At 46.2% G+C, this 25882-nt stretch overlaps 1 protein-coding gene across 6 annotated transcripts in view; it reads left to right on the top strand.

Moving 5' to 3' along the window:
• The window catches only part of ttc28 (tetratricopeptide repeat domain 28), a 1212158-nt gene that overhangs the window by 897235 nt on the left and 289041 nt on the right, over window positions 1–25882 (top strand). For all 6 annotated transcript variants that reach the window (XM_072489716.1, XM_072489732.1, XM_072489724.1 and 3 more), the window contains one exon: window positions 15054–16395. In XM_072489716.1, coding sequence (XP_072345817.1) covers window positions 15054–16395 — 1342 coding nt within the window. The remainder of the gene's footprint in view (window positions 1–15053; window positions 16396–25882) is intronic.

Genomic DNA, 25882 nt, shown 5'->3' on the forward strand with positions numbered 1-25882 from the left:
TCAAAGAAGAAAGGATCTAACCATCACCCTTGACATTCAATGGCAGTACCATCGCTGAATTCCGCACAATCAATATCCTGGGGATTACCATTGATCAGAAGCTGAACAGGACTAGCCACATAAATGCTGTAGGTTTAGGGCAGGTCAAAGGCTAGGAATCTTGAAGTGAATAACTCACCTCCTGACTCCCAAAAGCCTGTCCACCATCTACAAGGCACTAATTCAGGAGTGTGACTGAATACTCTCCACTTGCCTGGGTAAGTGCAGCTCCAGCAACACTCAAGAAGCTCAACAACATCCATGACAAGCTTGATTGCTCCCCCTTCTGTTAGAATACCAGAGCAGACCCCAACTTTTGTCAGGACAATGGACGAGAGCCCCAATCAATTTTTCAATTTGTAAAACTGTGAGGAAAGGATACTTCACCCCAGGAGTGATGACTCTGATCAATAGGTATCTTTTATATTAAAATAAACTTTAATTTAAACACAGAATTAACCACATTAACATCAAATAAATATCTTTACACATCAGTTAAACAGTTCTTATAAAAAAGGAAAAACTTGAACTTACTATCTACACCTGCCACTAATTCCAATTAAGCAACCCAATATAGTTCAAATGCCACTTATAAATAAAGTTAACAAAACAGGTCACTTGCTTAGCTGTGCAGACTTTTGGACAGAATTCCTTTCAAGAGCAGATCCAGTACACTTCTGCTCAAACTAACAGCAATGTATGATTTTATTTGGCAAAAGTTGCCGCTCACATTAAAATCCTATGACCGTCTGTAAAACTATAGGCATATCTGGCTCCTTCCATTAATTACATCATCTGTCTCCCACTAAGTTCCATGACCTGCTTAGCTAGGAGTAAACACTACTCCCTCATAAATTATCTACACTCCAGGAAATCTCCAGCAATCAAAACATGATTCTATTACCCCTTTATCTGTAACCAAATAAGTGGTTGGAATGAATGATCACCTCACCTTTTACGACTCTAATTACAGCTTTAGTAGACACACTATCTGTATGTATTTTAAACCAGATTTTTTTAATAACATGACTGCTACAAATATAAAATACAATATATATCAATTTCTACATTCATCTCGCTTCCCCAAACATTCAATTCATCCACCGCCAATGTACAGTGGCAACAGTGTGTACCATCTACAAGAAGCACTGCAGGATCTCCCCAGAGGTCCTTGGGCAGAACCTTCCAAACCCATGACTCCCTACCACCTAAAAGGACAAGGGCAGCAGATACCTGGAGGTATCACCACCTGGAGGATCCCCTCCAAGCCATTCAGCATCCTGGCTGTCGCTGTGTCTAAATCCTGGAATTCCCTCTCTAACAGCACTGTGGGTGTATGTACCCCTCTGGGACTGCAGTCATTCAAGATGGCAGCTCACCACCACCTTCTGAAGGGCAACTAGGGATGGGCAATAAACGTTGGTTTGGCAAACCCGTCCACATCCCGTAAATGAGGAAAACTCTCTTTTCACAAAGCGAAGGCCTGGAATGCACTAACTGAGAGTGTGGTGGAGGCAGGTGCAATTGATCGAGGCATTCAAAGGGAATAAGACTGTTATTTGAAAAGGAAGTATGTGCATGGTTATGCAGAAAGAGGGGGGGGAGGGGATTGACACAAAGTTAATTGCTCATTTGGAGAGTCGGTGCAAACACAATGGGCTGATTGGCCTCCTCCTGTGCTGTAACAATCTTGTTGTGGCTAAAAATATTTGTTGATGATTTCCCAAGGTAGCGTCAGGTTGAAAAGCAAACAAAGGCAAATCTAGTGTTGAGGCGTGAAAGAGATTCTGTGGCTACCTGATGAAGCGAAGCAGTATGAAATCATTTCCTGTTTGCTAGCTGGCAAAATGAACTGACAGCTACGTGAGAAAGGTGGCTGTTTTGAAATGAAATGAAAATCGCTTATTGTCACGAGTAGGCTTCAATTAAGTTACTGTGAAAAGCCCCTAGTCCGGCGCCTGTTCAGGAAGGCTGGTACGGGAATTGAACCGTGTTGCTGGCCTGCCTTGGTCTGCTTTAAAAGCCAGCGATTTAGCCCAGTGAGCTAAACCAGCCTCAGCCTTTTGGGTGCTCCAGCAGCCTTCTCGCAAAACAGCAGGGAGCCTCTCTGGAATAATTATGAAGGGCAGGTTCAGCACCATTTACAGTATCTTCAGGAGTACGAAGTTTGAGGTGGGGGCTGAAGAAAATGGCTTTGGTCTTCCCATTGTTTAGCTGGAGAAAAGTATGGCTCACCCAAATCCAGAAACAATATAATTAATAACACTGAGGCAGCGCAGGGGACTGGACAGGTGTTAGAGCTGGATGTCACCAGTGTACATGGGACATTGTATGCAATCAGGTAAAATTGGCACTGGAAGTCCTCAATATTGACTCATAACCTTGTGAAGTCTTGCAATTTCCTGAAAAATAAGATCAAGTAAACCTCCTGTTGATCACCCACCACTCCTCTTAACTGATGAAGCTTTAAGATAAGCGAGGGACCAATGTGGGGTGTAGAATAGCTTGCTGCCAGCAGCACATCATATACCTGAGCCTCATTAAATTCACACTTAAATTTATCACATTAAACATCAAAAATAGCAGGCAATGCACAGAACTAAGAGATCTCACAACATACAGGTCAGAATAAAGATCCTGAAGGGCAATTTTTCCTTGACACTTAAGTTCTAAACATCCTCCAAGAAATGAAATGAAATGAAAATCGCTTATTGTCACAAGTAGGCTTCAAATGAAGTTACTGTGAAAAGCCCCTAGTCGCCACATTCCGGCGCCTGTTCGGGGAGGCTGTTACGGGAATTGAACCGTGCTGCTGGCCTGCCTTGGTCTGCTTTCAAAGCCACCGATTTAGCCCTGTGCCCAAGATGACCAACTTTGATTTAGTCTCCAACTAGTGCAATATGCCATCTTGGTAAAGGAATTGAAATATGTGCTCTGGAGATCGTTGAGGGGCAGATTGATAATTAAATTACATTTTAACATCCATTGAAGAGGCTGCTTGGACTTTTGGTAGCCAACACTTGATGTAACCCCTCTTCTTAATACTAACCTGCTAATTGAGAGTGAACAAGTCGTTGCTCAGGATTTTGAGAGCTACTTAATGGTACATCAGCTTTCATTTTAATTTGTTGTTGGAGATTTAAAGAGGGCTTTGAAACACATTGGAAAACTTCCAAGGATGTTTATCAAAAGTTCATCAACCTTTCATCGGCGTATATTTGTGCTAATCGTTTATTTGAGCCATCGAGATTGGGCACCATGTTTGGATTGTGGGGAGGGAAGGGACTTGAGAGATTTGGGGATTTGTTTCTCGAGGGACAGTTTGCCAGCTTGGAGGTACAGAGGTGAAGTTTGTACTTTCAGGCTCAAACTCGTTCAGATCCAGAATTTTGTGCGAAGGGCTTTGCCAAATTTTCCTGTGGCACCGCCATTGTCTCTGACGGAAAGGATCCTTTGTTGGGCAGGTTTGGAGGCGGGTAGCACGTCGGACGGATCCTGTCGGAGGAACCGGCTCCGGTGGACGAGGTGAAAGTGAAGTGAGAGGGGGAGTTGGGACCTATAGTGGATAATGAAGTGTGAAGTGAGGCCCTCTGTAGGGTGATCCCTACATCATGGTGAGCATGGCTCAGCCTGGTCCAGCTGTAGTGCATAGGGCTCACCTGACCAAGGCTAAGATGTGCGGCTTCTTTCCAGGGGTAGAGGACAGGTGCGAGCGATGCGCCGGGGGACCAGCCAACCACACACACACATGTTCTGGTCTTGTCCCAAACTGGCAAACTGGTAAGCTTTTGGGTCTCCTTCTTTAGCTATTCTGAATATTGATCTGGAGCTATGTCGTCTGGTGGCCATTTTCTGGGTGTCGGACTCGCCGAGGTTGCAAACAGGGGTGAAGGCAGACGTCCTCCCCTTCGCCTCGTTGATTGTCCGGAGACAAATTCTGCTGTGGTGGAGGTCCCCTACTCCGCCCAGTGCTTTGGTTTGTTTGGGTGGCCGAATAGAATTGTTGTCCCTGGAGAAAGTACCGTCAGGGGGCTGGTTGAGGGGGTCTACCTGAGATGGTAGCTATTCATTGCCTACTTTAAGGAATTAGTCACTGTCAGTTCCAAAGGGGGTTTAGGTGGTCGGGGGAAGGGATGGAGTTTGGTTTTATTTTTCCTTCTTTGTGGGTGAGGTACATACAGTTGGTTGTGTTTTTGTTATGTTGTTCTGTGTCATATCCGCTGTTTGTGATGTTGGCTTTGCTATTAAATTATGGTACAAAAATCTATTGTAAATGGGAAATCTTTAATAAAAATATATTTTAAAAACTTTTCACCCAAAGCCTGCTCTCAGTGAGAGATTCATTGCAGAAGCTATCAAGAATTAGGTAAGGAGTTAAGGAGAAAAGGGTGTGCACTCCTTGTTGGGAAAACAGAAACACTGCGAGCATGGAATTTGCAGTCACTTAGTTTGGAAACCCTTTTTCTTTTGATAGTTTTCCACACATTTCTGACCAGCCAAAAACAAGTCCCGTGACGGTGATGTTCTTTACTGTGATACGGTAGATGAGTATTAGCAACACTCTTGTATATCGTCTAAATGAGTGTCGCTGGTCTACTTAACTGTGGAGGATATCACAGCTGCATCTTATCTTCCCTCTTCTGACACCTATGCGTGCATTTTTCAGCAGGGTCACTGTCTGTTGTCCAACAGCAGGCACCCTGGCTGAACTTTGACTTCCCAGCACTGCTGCGCAGATTGAACAGCACAAATACGAACCTGCATTTATCTCACGCAATGTTACATCTCTGAGGGCATCCCAAAGTGTCTGACATACAATTGAATCATGGAATCTACAGTGTAGAAGGAGTCCATTCACCCGATCGCGTCTGCACCGGCCCTTGGAAAGAGCACCTTACTTAAGCCCAGACCTCCACCCTATCCCTGTAACCCAGTCACCCCATCTAAACTTTTGGACACTAATAGTCAATTTAGCATGGCCAATCCACCTAACCTGCGCATCTTTGGACTGTGAGAGGAAGCCGGAGCACCCGGAGGAAACACACGCAGACACAGGGAGAAAGTGCAAACTCCACACAGTCATCCGAGGCCGGAATTGAACCTGGGACCCTGGAGCTGTGATCACAGAATCATAGAATTTACAGTGCAGAAGGAGGCCATTTGGCCCATCGAGTCTGCACCGGCTCTTGGAAAGAGCATCCTACCCAAGCCCACACCTTCACCTTATCCCCATAACCCAGTAACCCCACCCAACACTAAGGGTAATTTTGGACACTAAGGGCAATTTAGCAAGGCCAATCCACCTAACCTGCACATCTTTGGACTGTGGGAGGAAACCGGAGCACCCGGAGGAAACCCACGCACACACGGGGAGAATGTGCAGACTCCGCACAGACAGTGACCCAAGCTGGGAATCGAACCTGGGACCTTGGAGCTGTGAAGCAATTGTGCTAACCACAATGCTACCGTGCTGCCCACGTACAGTTACTGTTTCTATGTAGGTGAATATGACAGATGCAGCAAACTGCTGCAAATATCAAGGAGAGACATCTTAGTCTGGAAAAAATATTGGCTAGGATACTGGAGGAACTTGATGTTCTTTTTGAGCAGTGTGACTAGATTTTTAAATTTCCCCCTGAGGACGGGCAATTCGATCCCTCTGAAGAACTCCCGCTCCATCCATGCAACATTCTCTCAGTCGCTATACCTCATTCGAGATTTTGCGCTAAAGCCCTGGAGATGAGTTTGAACCCACAAATTTTGAATTCAGCAGTGAGAGCCGTGCTGAAGAAAACAGCTCATGTAGTACATAAGAAGCTACATGTACCCAGCTCAGCAAGCCCGTTCACCACAATTACTCACTTTGTCCACCATCCAAGGGTGATTGGACTATTTTTCTCCATTGGGTATTCTTCTATGTGTTTCTCTAAGCATACTGCATCATAATTCTGCCAAAATAATAAGTGGGGTTGGCTAAATGCTGAGGATTCGACCCACACCTATGATATAATTCACTAACTTGTTAAGCAAGTAATAGTAGCGAATTATTAACAAGACAGAATGGAGTAAGAGAATGCTTTCTGTGATCTTGTAAGGAACATTTCTCCTTTTTTCCCTTCAAAACTCTTCAACCAGTGATTATCTGGCCCTGTTTTTCAGAATGGCGTCATGATTGATGGTTTTTTAATCATAGTTTTCATGTAAGTAATCAGGGGCGAGATTCTCCGAACCCCCGCCGGTTGCCGAATTCTCCGGCACCGGAGATTCGGCGGGGGCGGGAATCGCGCCGCGCCGGTTGGCGGGCCCCCGCCGCCCCCGCGATTCTCCGGCCCGGATGGGCCGAAGTCCCGCTGCTAGAATGCCTGTCCCGCCGGCGTGGATTAAACCACCTCTCTTACCGGAGGGACAAGGCGGCGCGGGCAGGCTCCGGGGTCCTGGGGGGGGCGCGGGGTGATCTGGCCCCGGGGGGGTGCCCCCACGGTGGCCTGGCCCGCAATCGGGGCCCACCGATCCGCGGGCGGGCCTGTGCCGTGGGGGCGCTCTTTTCCTTCCGCCTTCGCTACTGTCTCCATCTGGCGGAGGCTGAAGAGACTCCCTCCACCGCGCATGCGTGGGGATGCCGTGAGCGGCCGCTAACGCTCCCGCACATGCGCCGCCCGGAGATGTCATTTCCGCGCCAGCTGGCGGGGCACCAAAGGCCTTTTCCGCCAGCTGGCGGGGCGGAAATTAGTCCGGCGCGGGCCTAGCCCCTCAAGGTTGGGGCTCGGCCCCCCCAGGATGCGGAGGATTCCGCACCTTTGGGGCGGCGCAATGCCCGACTGATTTGCGCCGTTTTTGGCGCCGGTCGGCGGACATCGCGCCGATACTGGAGAATTTCACCCCAGGTATGTGAGGAAAATCACTCTGCTGTCTCAAAAATGCGAAGAAAGTTGAGCAACTTGTTTTGCTGACCAAACAGGGCAGTTTTAAAAACAACTTGAGGAATTTTGCTTGGTTGATTATTTGATGATTGGTGAATGCTGATTGGTTGCTTTTACTGTATACGTAATGAATTAAATGTAGTGTTGACTGGTTACCAATTGACCAATGTGGTATTGGATTGGATCAGCCCAATTTTAATCTTGACCACCGGTTAAGGCAGCTTTGACGTGCGACAGTATTGGGGCGGGATTCCTGTCCCCCCACCTTCATTTTCCGGCTCTCCTTTGCCCCGCCGGCAGTGGGATTCTCCATTCCAGCAGCCGGCCAATGGGGGACTGGACTCTCCGCAGCTCTGCTCCAAAATCGCATTTGGCGCGGGGGCGGAGAATCAACTTTCCTGCCTAAGTCAGGCCCGGCGCCGCTCCGGCGATTCTCCGGGACCCGAGAATCTGCGATTCCGCGATTTAATCCGTGTGGCTGGTGCACCATTGCCAGAGGCCCGCCCAACGATTCTCAGCTCCCAGCAGGCTGAGTTACCGACGGCGTGGTTCTAACCACCTATACCATTCGGGAACCACGTGTGCCGGCTGCAGACTCAGTCCACGGCCGCCCTGGTGGGGGGGCGGGGGGATCAGGCATCGGGGGGGAGGGGGCTTTATGGGTGGCCGGGGCACAGATCGGGCCGGTCCGGTGCAAGGGCGTGCGGCCGATTGGGGGGGGGCCTACATTTCGGAACTGTCTCCACGGTCCGGGTCCGCCATGGCGCTCGACGCGGCCGCAGCAGGCTGCCGCCATGCACTTGCACGGACACAAAACCGGAAATGCGGGGGCCCGTATCCGCAGCTAATGCTGCGTGAATTACACCGTGTCTCTGCTCGCCCCCTAAAGGTAAGTGAATCGACTGATTTTTTTATTTGAGGAAACTCCAGAGTGCAATGCTGGCGAAACACCGGCGTGGGGACATAGCCCCATTTTGGGAGAATCCAGCCCGGGGTTTCGCATTGTGGGCCACCCCAGGCCGTCGGAAAACGCGCGGGCGTGGGTTTGCTGTCGGTGGGACGGAGGATCCCGCTGATGCAGAATCCCGCTGCAGACCTTTTACATTCAACAAAAAAGAAATGGCAATCATCAACAGAGAAGTTGAGGATTATAACAAACAATCTAACGTAGCTGAGATACAAGACTTTTGTGACAAGTGTGACCAATCAAGTGCTATAAAAAACAAATGGACCCACATTCTAGTGTTATATGAAATTCATCCCACTGTGTGATAATATTCCACTTGAATTACTTTCTCTCGTTTGGCTGCTGCTGTAAATCAGTTTTCCCTTAGTGCTGCCAGGCTGATAGGTAATACAGAATTGAGGTAGCAAGATTATTTTCTGCATTGACTGATAAAGATTTTTTTCTTCCTATTTGTCGAATGGTGAAACTTGATATTCACAGTAGTGCCATGACTCATTGTGAAAGAGATTGCGTTCTTGGCAAAAATGGCTCCTCTGGGTTTTCATAATTTCAGTGGTGGCCGATTGCTTCTGAACACTCTGGGCTTGTCGCGTAATAGGGAGTGCATGTGGGTTCTTTGCACGCATAATGATCATTGTTAAAACTAAAACTTTTAATAAAGCTATCCTCATAGTAGTCATATAAATATAATGCAAAGTGGGGATCTGTGGTGTATCCAATTAATTGCATGTGAGGAAACCCTCCTACAGGATATGCCAGTCAAGGATTCCAGCAGTTCTTTTTTATGGTCTGTTTTGTGTTTCTGTGAAAGTGCAGCGCACTGTGCAATAGGGAATATCTGTTTTTCACCGAGATTTCGCTCGTTTTTTCTTGAGCTCCTGACGCCGTAACACCCAGCTTCAGCCTGGTGAGAGATCCTCTGCTCCTTTTCTGTTTTTGAAAAAGCTCATATTTCTTTCTGCTTCTTTCGGAAAATTAAAGGCCAAACAGTAAACTCAGCATGGCCAGTGGATAAGGCAGACCTGAGTGGCTCAGATTTCCAGCAGCTTGAAAATGGGACTGTAATGCGGTCGAAAGGCTGCAAAATTAATAGCAGCTGTCTAATGCTGACTGTATTACGGAGGCCCCATAAGCATGTGCCATCACATACCTACTGTACAATCTATATAAAAGATGGCTTAGCTCTGGCTCCCCCCACGAAGGCAAAATTCAGATAGCAGGCAGTAGAGATTGCCGTTATAAATCATCTGACTGGGGTCAAATTTGAAAAGACGTGCCAAAATTCTGCTTTTAAAAAAAAAAAAATGCTGTAATTTGCCTCCTTTGGTTGAAGGCTACACTGCTGATTAAATTAATCCAGCTAGGCCTCAGTCTGAATAAATATACAGAAACCATGCAAGTCCACGAGAGAACCATGCATGTTTAAAGGCGGAGGTACCCCAGGTTCATAATGCCGCAGGATGTTGCCTGTGATTTAGTTTTTAGCGAAAAATGATGTTCAGACCATCATATTCTTGCCCCGGGAGTTTCTATGTTTTGAAGCTCAGGATAGGATGCCCACTCACCTAGTTTTGAACTGAGCAGTCTGGTTTCAGAGTTGCCCATTTGGATACTCTGTAATAAAAAATCAAACACCAAACAAAATGCTATGCCCCCTTGCCTTTATGCGAGTGTACCGTGTGCTTTTTTTTTGACAATGCATTGCTTCTATATAGGTGTGGACTGAACAAATAGTGACAGTCCTATGCCAGGTACATGAATGAATGCCATTCACTTTTGCCTGCAGCATTCATCAGCCCCAGTCAGAGTCATTTGCTGATTTATTTGCCAGTTCTTGAAGCAATCTTCTATAAAGCTCCCTGCTGCAGTATGCAGTTATTTACACGATGCTCCATTATGATACCTGGCTATTTAAAGGAAACTCCCGCTGTGGTACATTGATGTTATCTTTATGTCTTTGGCTCATATTACGACACTGACTTGTAAATGTGTCAATCTATACTAGTGTGCACATAAGCCCTATGGTGGTGAATACAGTTAAAGAGTGTGACTATCAGTCTCTTTGGTGAAATGTGAATTCAGAGGCCTGAACAACACTTTACTGGGAATTCAGTTTGAAATCCTCCTGCCCTGGTGGAATGGCTGAATAACAGCTAGGAAGCCATAACTCCTTCACCAAGATTCCCTCCTTCTCCAGGTGCACCTCCAACTCTTCCTGGATGAATTTGACATCCAAAACTGATTGACTAGTGCGGCGGGGGGTGGGTGTGTGTGGATAGAGCATAGGGTGTCCTTATATGCCGATGACTTGCTGTTATACGTGTTGGAACCGTGTGTGTCGGCAGGGGCAATATTGGAGCTGCTTCGGGTGTTTGGGTCTTTCTCGGGGTACAAACTAAATCTAGACAAGGGTGAGTATTTTGTGCTGTCTTGGGGGGGTGGGGGGGGGGGCTGCCATTCCGTAGGGCAGGGACTCACTTTAGGTACCTGGGGGTGCAGGTTGCCCGGGAGTGGGAGGGGCTCCGCAGGTACAACATCTCTAGTTTGGTGGGGAGAGCGAAAGCCGATCTGGCAAGGTGGGATGGTCTTCCTCTGTCAATGGCGGGTCAGGTACAAGCGGTTAAAATGAACGTGTTGCTGCGATTTCTGTTTGTTTTCCAATGCCTGCCGATTTTCCTGCTAGAGGATATTTTCAGAGCGATTCAGGTAATGATTACTTTGTTTATATGGGGAGGGAAGGCGGTCAAGAGTTAGAAAGGTGCTGCTACAGAGGGGAAGGCAGGCAGGGGATTTGGGTCTTCTGAACCTGATGTATTACTACTGGGCAGCAAATGTGGAGAAGGTGCGGAGCTGGGTCAGAGGGATTGATTCCCAGTGGGTCAGAATAGAGGAGAGTTTGTGCAGGGGGTCGGGATTGAAAGCACTGGCAACAGCACCGCTCCCAATGGCCCCGGGGAAATACTCAGGGAGTCCGGTAATAATAGCTTCATTGAGAATTTAGGGGCAGTTTCGCCAACATTTCGGGTTGGGGGCAGGGTCAAGGGAAATGCCAGTTCAAGGGAACCACCGATTTGAGCCAGGGAAGTGGGATGGAAATTTTCGGAAATGGGAGGAGAAGACACTAAAAGATTTGTTTCTTAGGGGTCGGTTTGCAGGATTGAAGGAGCTGGAAGCGAAGTACCGGCTGGAGCAGGGGGAAATGTTTAGATACATGCAAGTTCGAGATTTTGCCAGAAAGGAGATACAGAGCTTCCCGGTGGAGCCGACCTCCACATTGCTGGAGTAGGTGCTGACGACAGGGAGTCTGGAGAAGGGGTTAGTGTCAGCAGTTTACGGGGCTATTTTGGAAGAGGAGAAGGCACCACTGGAAGGGATCAAAGCAAAGTGGGAGGACGAGTTTGGAGAGGGTATGGAGGAGGGGTTCTGGTGTGAAGTTCTTTGGAGAGTGAATACCTCCACCTCGTTCATGGGGTTAGGGCTGATACAGCTGAAGGTGGTATACAGAGCACACCTCACGAGGGCGAGGATGAGCCGATTCTTTGAACTAGTCGAAGATGTGTGTGAACATTGGGAGGGCAGCCCCGCTAATCACGTTCATATGTTTGGTCCTGTCCAAAGCTGGAGGATTACTGGAAGGAGGTTTTTAGGATAATCTCTAAAGTGGTGCATTTGAAACTGGACCTGGGCCCCCGGGAGGCCATATTCTGGGTGTCGGACCAGCCAGGGTTGGAAACGGGTTCGGAGGCAGATGTTGTAGCCTTCGCCTCGTTGATCGTCCAAAGGCGGCTCCTGAGGGGTTGGAGAGCATCCTCTCCACCCTGTGCCCCGGCCGGGGGGGGGGGGGGGGGGGGGGGGGGGGGGGGGGGGGGTTGGAATTCTTGACTCTTGAGAAGGTTATGTTTGAACTGAGGGTGGCCGTCCTGGTGGGGGGGGGGGGATCAGACTCCCGGTGGGGGCCTCCACAACGGCATGGTCCATGACCAGGTGGGCGCGCGCGATCTGGGGGGCCCTACCTTCTTCTGCACCCGCCCACTGTGTGGCTCCACCATGTTGCGTGGTGCCGGCGCACAAGTGGCCGCCGTGTGCATGCGCAGACCCGCGGCTGACCGCCTCGCGCATGGGTGGACCTGCGGCGAGCAGTGCAGGGCCGCACATGGCAGCTGGAGCAGCGCAGAGCATGCCAGCGTCGTGCTGGCCCCCTGTGGGCAACAGAATCGCTGGGCGTGAAACACTCCGGTAATTACGCCGGCGTCAATACTCAGCCGCGTTTTCAGAGAATCCCGTCCGATGTGTCCCCTTATGGGCGACACTAGCGCTCGGGGATCCGATTCAGAAAAGTGATGTCACTTTGAAGACAGAGATGAGGAGAATTTTTTTCTGTCAGAGTCGTTTGTCTGTGGAATTATCTTTCCCAGAAAGCAGTGTAAGCTGGGTCATTCAATTTATTCGAGACCGAGTTAGATAGATTTTTGATAGACAATGGAGTCAAACGGTGGGCTTCTCCGGCCTCCCAGCCAGCTGTTTCTTGGTGGAGGGAGACGGCGGACCCAGGTGGGACTTCCCATTGAAGCGACCTGACACTAACGGGAAAGCCGCAGGCGAGCGGGTGCTGCCGGCGAGACCAGAAAACCCCACCGCCAGCGAATGGCCAGAGATTTCCGGCCAACGGTAATGGAGAGTGGAAAGTAGAGTTCAGGCCAGAACCACATCAGCTATGATCTCATCGAATGGCAGAGCAGATTTGAAGGGCCGAATGGCCTCCTTCTGCTTCTATGTTCTTAGCTTTGTTGATCTCCACAGTTGAATGATTTTCTGGCATTCGTGGTCTAGGCTCCATCAGGAATAATGGGCACTTGGACAAGTTACTGGAAGGCACCTGAACAGCACCTTTGAGAAGGGAACATAACAAAATCTCAGGTGGCGTAATACTGCTCTTTTAAGGCAGCTGGGCCTGAGTAATTAGGGCCTAACTGAGCCCCATTTGAGAAAACCCCTTCAATTTGGCAAGCAATGTTCACATATGACAACAGTCTGGCTGCGTGTGAAAGGCTGGTGAATAGGAATGGAAAATGTTGGAACTGTATGGCAGGCTACTCAGCTGCACTGTTGAAGGTTTTTTCTCGTGCAAGTCTCCATTTAAACCATTAACCTGTATGTTTTCTTTAAATGCTCATTGACCTGTTGAGCATTTAATTTTGGATTGCTTCAGCTTTTCGTCTTGTCCTCAATGTGAGGTATTTAATTTGAAACTAATGTTTTGTTTTGACACCCAGATATCTTTTTTTTTTAAACTTAGGAAGTTTTGTTTCAGTAACACAAAAGTGAATGTGTGCCAGAGAGAATCGAGCCTCTGTGGTGAGACCATTGTGAACAGGAATTTCCTGTCCCATGCACATCCTGGACTGGGGATTTCTTGAATTCATGGTGGAGTTTATCATTACAGGAGGTTAGGGCTACTGTCCAGAAAGAGGCGCGTGACTGTGCAGCATGAAATCCAGCTGCACAGGTTTTTAATTAATCCTGACTTGCTCCTAAAAGTCCAAAACTACACAATATTGCTATGGTCATTACATGAGATATCAGGAAAGGTATCAACTACCTGTGTTGCCCCATCAACTTCTAGAATTGTGCTGCATGTCTATATATCAATTTAGAAATCTAAATTTAGAGTGACAAGTTAAAAAATAAACTCTCAACTCGACAACAGTCCTGGCGTGAATTCAAGTTCTTGCTTGAGCTTTACAACTTAAATTTGTAGTGGAAAAATGAAAGACATAAGTACATGAAAGCTTAAGCTTATGTGGAATGCATAAAATTGGTTGTGTATTTCTACGTGGTGTGAGTTGGGGATGTCCCTTGAAGAAGATTTGAATTTGTTTACATTAAAACTTGTGTGTGCTGATTAATTTTACTTGTTTTCACATTCAGCAGCAAAATCTTATACTCACACAGTGCTTTCAACATGGGAAGGCGGCCAAAGGTGTTTCGTTAGAATGTAGGGTGCGATCTAACTAAAAGGAAAATGGAGTCCGTTCTGGGCAGGATTAGCAGTGTCAAGTGCCTGGAACAACGCCGCCATTTAACAGCACTCTGTTTGTTTTTAGTGTCCTGGCGGGGAACACCCCCCTGAGGCTGCACTGAATGTCATCTCCTGCACTAATGGCAGAGCTCCTCCGTGCTGGAAGAGATTGGGATCGGAACTCCCCCTCCCCCAATGTGACCCCTGAACCCTCCCCGCCAACTCGCCTATAAGGGGGTCATTGTACCCCCTGTACGCTACCTCACATGGGCTGGGCACCCCCGGGCCTGATCCCTGCCAGCCTGACAGTGCCACCTGGGCACCCTCGAAGTGCCAGGCTGACACCTTGGTGACACTGCCAGGATGGCACTGCCAGAGTGCCAGGCTGGCAGTGCCAAGGTGCCCGGCTGAAACCAGCAGTGCCAGAGTGCCAGCCTTCTCAGAGGGCGACCACCTGGGGAGACTCCCCCACCCCAGGTACCGTTCCACCTGCTCCCCGTTTGTGGGGACCAGTACTGAACGGCGCCCGGCTGGCATGTCCTCGGCGATTTTAGGTTGTCGGTCAACAAACGCAGGGTGTTGATGAATGGGTCCTGGTGCGGGTTAACGAATAGCAATTGAGTTTGCATGTACTTTCATGGAAGAGGCCAAAAAGAGAGCATTCGAGTAGTCAAACCATGAGGGTTGGAGCAGCAGATGAGCTGAACCAGAGATTGAATCAGGTGATGTTAGAGACGCTCAAGAAGCTCACTTTTTCACATGCAGCAATGATGCATAATCAGAGCCATAAGACCACAGTACAAATAAACAGCCGCTGTCATGGAACAGTTTAATACCAAAATAGCTTCCACCTAACCTGTAACTGTTATGATACCAACTGTATAAAAAGGAGGGTAGATAGATAATGCTTGCGGTGAGAATTGTAAAGGCATGTGAGGAAGCACAACAGATGATCATCAATTATGGAGCAAGTGAATTGCAAAGTTCTATGTTCCTGCTGAGATTAGATGACGCACTCTGTGCTGTATTTAGAAAGGATAATTTAAGAGCTCAGTTGTTTAAACTTCGTTATTAGCTAACCAGTCCTCTTTCTGCTTTTATTAATTAGGCATAATTCACCAGATGAAAGGAGATTATGAAACTGCACTGAAACTCCACAAGACACACTTATCCATTGCCCAGGAGCTCAGTGACTACGCTGCGCAGGGAAGAGCCTATGGGAATATGGGCAATGCCTATAATGCCCTGGGTATGTACGACCAAGCAGTAAAATACCACCGTCAGGAGCTACAGATCTCCATGGAAGTTAATGACCGGGCATCACAAGCATCGACCCATGGTAATCTTGCTGTCGCCTACCAGGCTCTGGGTGCCCATGATAGGGCTTTGCAGCACTACCAAAATCATCTGAACATCGCACGGGAACTACGGGATATACAAAGTGAGGCTCGAGCACTTAGCAACCTAGGTAACTTTCACTGTTCACGAGGGGAGTTCATTCAGGCTGTTCCGTATTATGAACAATACCTACGCTTATCTCCTGACCTGCAAGATATGGAGGGTGAAGGAAAGGTATGCCATAACCTTGGCTATGCCCATTACTGTCTGGGAAACTATCAGGAGGCTGTGAAATATTATGAACAAGATTTAGCTCTAGCCAAGGACTTGCATGATAAACTTAGTCAGGCAAAAGCCTACTGCAACTTGGGCCTAGCATTTAAAGCCCTTGGTAACTACACTAAAGCAGAAGAATGTCAGAAATATGTTCTATCATTAGCCCAGTCCCTAAACAACGCACAAGCCAAATTTAGAGCTTTAGGAAACCTTGGTGATATCTTTGTGTGCAAGAAAGATGTGAATGGTGCTATTAAGTTCTACGAACAGCAGCTGGCTTTGGCTCATCAGGTTAGAGACCGGAAGCTTGAAGCTGGTGCCTATGCGGCTCTGGGCACTGCATACAGACTCATACAGAAATACGACAAAGCATTAGGATATCACACACAAGAGCTTGAGGTTTATCAAGAACTGAGTGACTTGCTGGGAGAATGTAAAGCACATGGCCACCTTGCAGCAGTCTACATGGTCCTTGGCAAGTACTCCATGGCCTTCAAGTGTTACGAAGAACAGCTGGATTTGGGACAGAAGCTCAAAAATCCCAATATCGAGGCGCAGGTTTATGGCAACATGGGAATCACCAAAATGAACATGAATGTAATGGAAGATGCTATTGGCTACTTTGAACAGCAGCTAGCCACACTGCAGCAGTTGAGTGGCAATGATGCAGTTCTGGATAGAGGACATGCATATGGAAATCTGGGAGATTGCTATGAGGCACTAGGAGATTATGAGGAAGCTGTAAAGTATCATGAACAGTATTTAGCAGTGGCTCAGAGTTTAAATCGGATGCAGGAACAAGCCAGAGCCTATCGGGGACTTGGGAATGGGCATCGGTAAGTACTAAGCTAAATACAATCCGTGTCTGTACAGCAAGTTCACTGTGTGTATATGTATCGTTCATCCCTTCCCAATGCATGAACTCCAACCATAACCTTTTAACCATTGCAAAGAAAGGATACTTCAGCTTTATAAGATTTCCTAAATTACACATAATGGTTCTAAATCCAGTTTGTTTCAGACCATCTGTGGAAACAAATTAACTCAGTTGAAAATAAAATCAGTGAATAAGTGTGTGTGCTTATCGCCTTAATACAGTAAATGTACAGTCAAATCAAAGAAAAGCTAATAGAGTTTATATCCTATTATATTGTAGTTAGTATATCATGTTGATGTACTTATATCACTGTTATTCCTCAGGCTTTAATTTAATCCCATAAAAAACATATGGCTGCCATTACAGAATGTTTTTCCATTATTGGGGAAGGAATGAGTGTGGGTAAATGAAAATGCCAGTCTTTTAAATGCTTCTACATGTGGTCAAACCTCCAGGAATATATTTAATCGCTGTTGGCAATCCTAGCCAGAACCCCTTCGCCTCCAAACCCCCCAAGGCAAAGGAGAATCCAAAGAGCTTCTACAAATACATAATGGGCAAAAGAGTAACGAGGGAGAGAGTAGGGCCTCTTCAGGATCTACAAGGTCATCTATGTGCGAATCCACAAGAGATGGGTGAGATCTTAAATGAATATTTCGCATCGGTATTTACTGTTCGGAAAGGCATGAATGGGGAAATAAATAGTGATGTTTTGAGGAGTGTACATATTATAGAGGAGGTACTAGAAGTCTTAAAGCTCATCAAGGTAGATAAATCCCCGGGACTACAGTATAAAGGCCATTCAGCACAGACAAATGGAGGCAGAATGTCTTTCAAGGCTCTGCATCTAGGGGTCGAATCTCATGGAGTCATAGAGTCATAGAGGTTTGTAGTGTGAAAACAGGCCCTTCGGCCCAACTTGTTCATGTCGCCCAGTTTTTACAACTGAGCTAGTCCCAATTGCCTGCATTTGGCCCATAACCCTCTATACCCAGCTTTCCCATATAACTGTCTAAATGCTTTTTAAAAGACAGAATTGTACCCGCCTCGAATACTGACTCTGGCAGCTCGGTCCAGATATTCACCACCCTCTGTGTGAAAAAGTGCCTCCCTGGACACGTTTGTATCTCTCCCCTCTTACCTTAAACCCAGTGCACTCTAGATTTAGACTCCCCTACCTTTGGAAAAAGATGTTAACTACCTTATCTATGCCCCTCATTATTTTATAGACCTTTATAAGATCCCCCCTAAACCTCCTACGCTCCAGGGGAAAAAGTCCCAGCCTATCCAGCCTCCCCTTATAACTCAAACCATCATGTCCAGGTAGCATCTTAGTAAATCTTTTCTGCCGCTTTCTCGTTTAATAATATCCTTTCTATAATAGGATGACCAGAACTGTACACAATATTCTAAGTGTGGCCTTACTGATGTCTTGTACAACTTCAGCAAGATGTTGCAACTCCTGTATTCAATGTTCTGACCAATGAAACCTAGCATGCCGAATGCCTTCTTCACCACCCTGTCCACCTGTGACTCCACTTTCAAGGAGCTATGAACCTGTACTCCTAGATCTCTTTGTTCTATAATTCTCCCCAACTCCCTACCATTAACTGAGTAGGTCCTGGCCTGATTCGATCTACCAAAATGCATCATCTCATATTTATCTAAAGTATCTCCATCTGCCGTTCATCAGCCCACTGGCCCAATTGATCAACAACCCGTTGCAATTCTAGATAACCTTCTTCACTGTCCACTATGCCAATAATCTTGGTGTCATCTGCAAACTTACTAACCATGCCTCCTAAATTCTCATCCAAATCATTAATATAAATAACAAATATCAATGGACCCAACACTGATCCCTGAGGCACACCTCTGGTCACAGACCTCCAGTTTGAAAAACAACCCTCTACAACCACCTGTCTTCTGTCGTCCAGCCAATTTTGTATCCAATTGGCTATCTCACCCTGGGTCCCATGAGATTTAATCTTATGCAACAACCTACCATGCGGTACCTTGTCAAAGCCCTTGCGAAAGCCCATGTAGACAATGTCGACTGCACTGTCCTCATCTATCTTCTTGATTACCCCTTCAAAAAACTCAATCAAATCCGTGAGGCATGATTTTTCCACTCAAAGCCATGCTGACTGTCCCTAATTAGTCCTTGCTTCTCTAAGTGCCTGTAAATCCTGTCTCTCAGAATACCTTCTAGCAACTTACCCAACACAGACATTAGGCTCACCGGTCTGTAGTTCCCAGGCTTTTCCCTGCGGCCCTTCTTAAACAAAGGCACAACATTGTCTACCCTCCAATTTTCAGGCACCTCACCTGTGGTCATTGACGCTTCAAATATCTTTGCTAGGGGACCAGTAATTTCCTCCCTAGCCTCCCACAACAGCCTGGGATACATTCCATCAGGTCCCAGGGATTTATCTACCTTGATGAGCTTTAAGACTTCCAGTACCTCCTCCATAATATGTACACTCCTCAAAACATCACTATTTATTTCCCCATTCATGCCTTTCCGAACAGTAAATACCAATGCAAATTATTCATTTAAGATCTCACCCATCTCTTGTGGATTCGCACATAGCTGACCTTGTAGATCCTGAAGAGGCCCTACTCTCTCCCTCGTTACTCTTTTGCCCATTATGTATTTGTAGAAGCTCTTTGGATTCTCCTTTGCCTGGGGGGGTTTGGAGGCGAAGGGGTTCTGGCTAGGATTGCCAACAGCAATTAAATATATTCCTGGAGGTTTGACCACATGAACTTTCCCCATTCTCCAGCCATTAGTCAGCCATTCTTGTGACGTACTTACTTCCAATGCTAATTAGAAAACAAAAAGACCCATTACCCAATTGGATAATGCTTGATTGTCAGCCAAGCAATCTTTTTTCTCCCATTTCAAGATTTTTATATCTGGTAAGGAAAAGATCGCAAAGAAAATGACAAAAAAAGAATCATTTGTAATGATATTTTTCCAATAATGCACACAGCAGTGCCATGGAGATTGATCTTCAATTCCTGGACACTCCAAGCCAATCTTGGAAGGTTAGCAAACCCAGACTCAGTCTCCAACTGGAGATCCGGCAATGCACCATTGTTGCCTCTTTTCGGGAATGTCTGCCACATCTTGCGCCACTCAAACATTTAACAGGCCAGTGGGATCCTGGGTGGAGGTTCTGCCTATTCAGAGCTGCCAGCCTTTCAGAGGCTCTCAGAGGCCAGCAGTTCTACTGCACTCAGCAGTGCCCCTATGGTGGCTGCTGGAATGACACCCAGCTGAGGCCTCGGATCGAGGAGGGACCCAAGGGGAGTGATGGCAGGAGGGGAGTAGCAGGGTGGGGATCATGGGCAACATTATCACAAGAAAACACACTATGGTTTCCCGCATGGCAAACATCCTGCTTGCCAATAGATTATTGCCAGCAGTGGCAGAATGGGGCCCTTAAGTGGGCATTAATTAAGATCCTCTGAGGGGTCTTGAGGAGAGGGGTGGAAGCGAGAAGGTTCGAGGGTTCCCCCTTACGCCCTGCCGACCCAATTAAATGCCTCCCCGCACCATCAAATTTGCCATGGGGGTGGGCACAAAATTCGGCCCAAGATTCACCAATCCTGGACTAGGCAGATGCAAATCATTCGGGTTTTCTACTCCTGATTTGCCCACACTGGAGATTTAGTGTGTGAATGTGACCAGGATTGAACTTGGCTGTAGTATCTGAAATGATGAATTAGACAGCAAATGCTTCTTTACTGGGTTCACGAATGAAGAATTAATCCTGGAGAGCACTTAGTAACTGTTAAGGATCTTACACGAGTTGGCCCTTCAAAATAAAAGTAATAAAACTGAAAGAGTGGTTCAAAGTATGCCTGGAAAACTCTTGAGTATTTGCTTCGTAATTATTCGTGGAATTTCAGATCTCAAACAACACTATTAGGTTTTTCACTCAGCTACATTGTCTGTAAGATAGATGTGAGAGGCTATAACTTGCAAGAGAAGTTATTCATGGAGGAAAGATCCTACAAATAAAGTGGTATCCGCGATGTCCATAGAAATATCCACAGCTTTAACTGATTGCTCCATTGCTAAGGAAAAGATGAATGTTAGAAAGTGAGCTTGGCAAAGGGAGAAGAGATTAAATGGACGAAGTTCCATTTTACTTCATGTCGTCATGTTCAATCTTTTCTTTCAGGATGATGCCATGCGTCACTTCCATTCCCTTCATTGGCCACTGTTCAGGCTGTACCAGAGAATTGACCACCTTGGCGTCTTACCTGACTCTGATGTGAAATTCTGCATACACATTTTCTCCACCACAAAGGCTGACCACTTCCACCTCCATAGCGTTGTCCTCCTTTGCCCATTCTACAGTTTATCTGCTTTTGAAACCGTCATCAAGGCTTTTGTTACTTCCAGGCTCAGCTCTTCCAATGCTATCTGAGCTGGCCTCCCATCTTCCAGAATGTGGGTGGGGATGCTGGCTGCTGTGGATTGGAGCCAGGTCCTGTCATAGAAAATAGTCTCATTAACAGAAGATAAATGTGGAGGGAAGCTTAGCTCTTGTATACTCATGTCCGGGATTGGGTCATTACCGAGATAACCAATCCTGCTAAACATACAGTCCTGACTGGGTTGTACAGCAATAGTCAATAGTTGAAAACCTAAAAATATTAAACCACAGTCTCTGTATTTCCATCCATTCAAGTTGATTTAAAAGTTTCTAACCAAGGACATTTTAACCCATGACATTTCTAGGGATCAGAAGGTAGACTGGTAGTTGCAGATCCAGTGCAGACATACCTATTAATCTTTAAACTTCTCATGTGAACATGAAGTTGGGTTATTTTACAATGTGTAACTGAGAGGAAGAAGAAAAAAGCGAGAGTCCTGCATGCACAGCACTATTCATAATGGAGGCATTTACTGGGCAAAGATGGTGAGCTGCGGATGCATTGTTTGAAGAACTTGATTGCACTGGCATTTTGTAATTCTACTGAGTAATATTTCCCAGCTGAGCCCATTTTTACTGGGAAGACCCTGAACAAAGGAGCCAGCAGGAAGAAGTAAAACAATTGGGGTTGTATTGCTGCACAGTCCAGCTGTACACAGCTCAGAGCGTGGAGCAAAGTACAGTCAACAGGATCAAAGTAACATATGATCCAACAAATGCACTGATTTTGGGAACTAACTGTTAAAATGTATTGGCCCAGCCCTCTCGGTCTCTAGATGGTCATACCCCGCAGGTCCCTGGAAGATGTGTCAGAATTCCCCAATCATTGCCTTCCTGGGAATTGCTCGGGAAGTTTCAACTTCCATTGGGCAATTGGTCTGCACCAGGAACCATCCGAAAACATGATTTAAAGTCAGAGACTTCAGATGGTTCCGACTTGCTTCGCAGGATAGTTACCCAGGAAATATTCAAAGGATTAAAACCAGTACTAACTCATGGGTAACTATTCTACTGACTACTTCCCCCACCAATGACTCCGAGCCCCTGATAGCCTCCCCAACTACTATCTCCATTCCCCCAACTTCTTGACTACACCTCCCGAACGCCTATTTATCCCCTAAATCCATGGCAACATCCCCCAATTCCCTGATTACCCTCCTGAATCCCCCGACTACTTTCTCCATCCCTACCCCCCAAACGCCTGCCTACATCCCCCAATTTCTTGACTACACCCTAAATCCCCATCCATATCCTCCAATTACCCTCTTGACTACATCCCCCAACCTCCAGCTATACCCTAAAGCCCTGACTACACCCTCCAATTCGCTGACTACCCTCCTGACTCTCCCCCCACGACTACATCCTCCATCCCACTCCCAACTATCCCCCAACTAAATTTACTCCCGACTCCATAACTACCTCTCCATCCTCCCGACTACCCCCCAATCTCCCAACTAAATCCCACCCACTAACTGCCCTCCCAATGTCAAGACCATTCTCCCGCCCCCAACCCTTCAGATCCCAGCCGGTTGGTTCCAAACCTGGCCGACTTCATACAGATCTCAATCATGAATGTCCTCGGGCTTCCTGCCCCTTTAGCGGGGAAGCTCATATTTGGCGAGGCACACAGAGAGACTGATTGCTCCAACCCCGTAGGTCTTTGGGTGGGGGGGAGGTGGAGAATCTGGGTGAGAAATGTGGATTCTATGGTAAGTGACTAGGAACAGTTGGCACTCCGATTGTGATTGCCACTCCTCAGAAGATTCAGCCCATTGTTTTGAGCTTTTGTACAATGCAGTCTTATTTTGTGACTGACTGCCCTCACAGTAATACAGACACAATTGCCGTGTAACCGCTGGATACACCTCAACAACGAAGCCCTGTCACAAGTTAGTAGACTGACTGACTTTATAATAGTGCAGCCCTGTCACTGTGACTGATTAACCCATAATGGTGTCATGTTGTCGCTGTGACTGACTGACCCACAATAGTGCAGTTCTGTCACTGCGCGACTTACTGACCGACCTCATGAGAGTACAGTCCTGTGACCGACTGACACCACAACAGCTTTGAGTTGCTGTGTGATCAATTGACTGGTCCTATGACAGAACAGCCCTGTCATAGTGTGACTGACTGGGGTTCTGATAGCAGAGACTGCGATCTGAATCATTCTTGCACATCCTATTATTGTAAACCTGCCTATTTATTTGTATTGGTGGCATTGATGCAGTTCTGTAATTTAAGTAAGAAATTCAAAAGCTTTCAGGCACAGTTGGTTATCTCATTCTCTCCAGTATAACAGTTCTATAACAGTGATCATTTAATATTGAAGAAATCACTTATACAATTTTACCAAAGAATGACATGGCTGCTATACATGACGTCAGTTAATATGCAGTGAGTTACTTGAGTCACTGCTGAGGAATTAATCTTTGCTGACTGGCATTTATAAATGATTATTAAGATATAGTGCTGAGTGAAGCAGTGCTTGAGGAAAGTATCGAGTATCCAACTGTAACTGAATAATTGTTATTAAAAGAAAAGGTCAAAATGATTCATGGCTGTGCTTGCTGGTGTAGAATGATTGAATTTTATATCAAAGTGTTCGCCGTGAGCTAATCCTCAATTAAGTTCAAAGAGCAGTGATCTTCTTAGACTAAATTTACCAAACTGAAATCCGGACTACGTTCCCTTTCATTTGTCCCAACCTTCTGATAACCTCCAGATGTGCAAAACATATTGAAGCTGAGCAGCTTCCAGTAATACCCCAGACTCTGTTCACTCTCTTTCCAATTTTGGCACATTAAGTTCAGGCCATAAGCTGCACAGAAATCTCTTCGCTGATCAGCAAGTGCCCACGCTGCACTGTGCTCTACGTATTGTAGTCAGTGTCTATCTGACAAGACTTTTTGTGGGGCTGATGTTTGCTTTAGGTGTACACTTAATGATTCGCATCCAGGTGACACAAAGTATTAAAAAAGCACTGAAAACATGCCACCGAGTGGTAGGATTTAAATAATAATCAATAATAATCTTTTATTAGTGTCACAAGTAGGCTTACATTAACACTGCAATGAAGTTACTGTGAAAATCCACTAGTCGCCACACTCCGGCGCCTGTTCGGGTACACTGAGGGAGAATTCAGAGTGTCCAATTCACCTAGCAAACACGTCTTTCGGGACTTGTACGAGGAAACCGGAGCACCCGGAGGAAACCCACGCAGACACAGGGAGAACGTGCAGATCCCGCAGAGACAGGGACCCAAGCCGGGAATCAAACCTGGGACTCTGGCGCTGTGAAGCAACAATGCTAACCACTGTGCTACTGTGCCACCCTGTTGGGTACTTGAGGGAGACACTGATTAGAAGCTCACTTGGGTAGCAGAAATGAAGCACTGTTTACAATTGTAAGTCTCAGTCTGCCAGAATCCTAGCACTTGCATGATGAAAATGGTGATTGAGACCGTAAAAACACTCAAGCCTGTGTAAACCTACAAATGGCTAATGTCACCAGCATATTTCTGTAGTCATAAGATTGACTAACATCCCAACCCCCTGCAAACAAGGATGAAGGGTCATCCAGAAAATGGGAAATTTAAATATAATTCAAAGAGGGAGTCCGACTCTCAAAAAGAAAAGTAGCTCTGTCCCTGAGAATTATTTACGTACACAGATACACCCATGAAAAAACACCCATGACTTTTCATTAACTTGTATTCCTGGATCATTTTTATCTCAGCTTTAGAAATTCTGTCAAACTTTAAAAGCTATTCAGAAATTCTGGAAAACAATGGATGTTAATAGGGATCAAACAGAAAGTTGACCGTGCTTTTAAATGCAATTGGAATGATAGACAGAATGGTCACCTGCATGCTGCTCTTGTCTGAATTATTTCATTGCTATTCAGTGGCTTATCGGATAAATTGGGGCGGCACGGTGGCACAGTGGTTAGCATTGCTGCCTCATAGAGCCAAAGACCTGGGTTCAATTCCGACCCGGGTGATTGTGTGGAGTTTGCACATTCTCACCATGTCTGCGTGGGTTTCCTCCAGGTGTTCCAATTTCCTCCACGGTCCAAAGGATGTGCAGGCTACGTGGATTGGCCGTGCTAAATTGCCCCTAGGTGGGGTTACGGGGATAGGGTGGGGGATTGGGCCTTGGTAGGGTGCTCTTTCATAGGACTGACGCAAACTCAATGGGCCGAGTGGCCTCCAACTGCACTGCAGGGATTCTATTCTATAAATACATTTTTGGATTGTGGTGGAGTTCGTCTGTGCTAAGGACTTTTTAATAGACCAAGGAGGAGGCAAGCAAGAATCTCACAGAGCCCTGAATTAATGTGCCGTAAACATTTTATGATTTATTAGATGCATTTGTACCTCTCCCTGTGATATAGAAGAAAATGATTACCCAATAGAAAGCCTTTCGTTTCACGTTAAGTTTCACATGATGATGTCACGCACCATAAGAGTGTTTTTTGAATGCCGTTTGTCTTGGGCACTGAGTGCCTAATTATTAAATCTATTCAATATTTGGAATACGGCGTATATGATAGCAGGAGTTTAAAGATGGTGCTGATGTTATTTCTGCAGAAATTCAAGAAGTAATGTTTCAGTGGGTCAGTAAGAAATTGGTTGTCTGATATGTTTACAGCTTCATGTTTTATGAGTTGGGAATGCAGAAGGTATATTATCAGAGCTAGCTGTAGCAAAGCAAAAGTTTATTTGCTATAAACACATAAACATTTACATAGGCAAACAGAAGACACTTTCTGACATTATTTGATGTATTTTTTATGTTACATGGCCCATGTACATTTATCATTTCTTCTGTGTGTGTGCTTTTTTTCACATCTCTCATGCGTCTTGTGCATTTTTTTGTGCCTCCTTTTTGCCCACTCTCCATTGTCAAAAACTTAATTGTCTATCTCCCGTCTCATTGTGGAGTGGATGCAACAGAAATGGAAAGAATACTCCAAATTACAAAAAAATAATCA

Source organism: Scyliorhinus torazame, chromosome 1 (genome assembly GCF_047496885.1).
Source record: "Scyliorhinus torazame isolate Kashiwa2021f chromosome 1, sScyTor2.1, whole genome shotgun sequence".
Taxonomy (NCBI): Eukaryota; Metazoa; Chordata; class Chondrichthyes; order Carcharhiniformes; family Scyliorhinidae; genus Scyliorhinus; species Scyliorhinus torazame.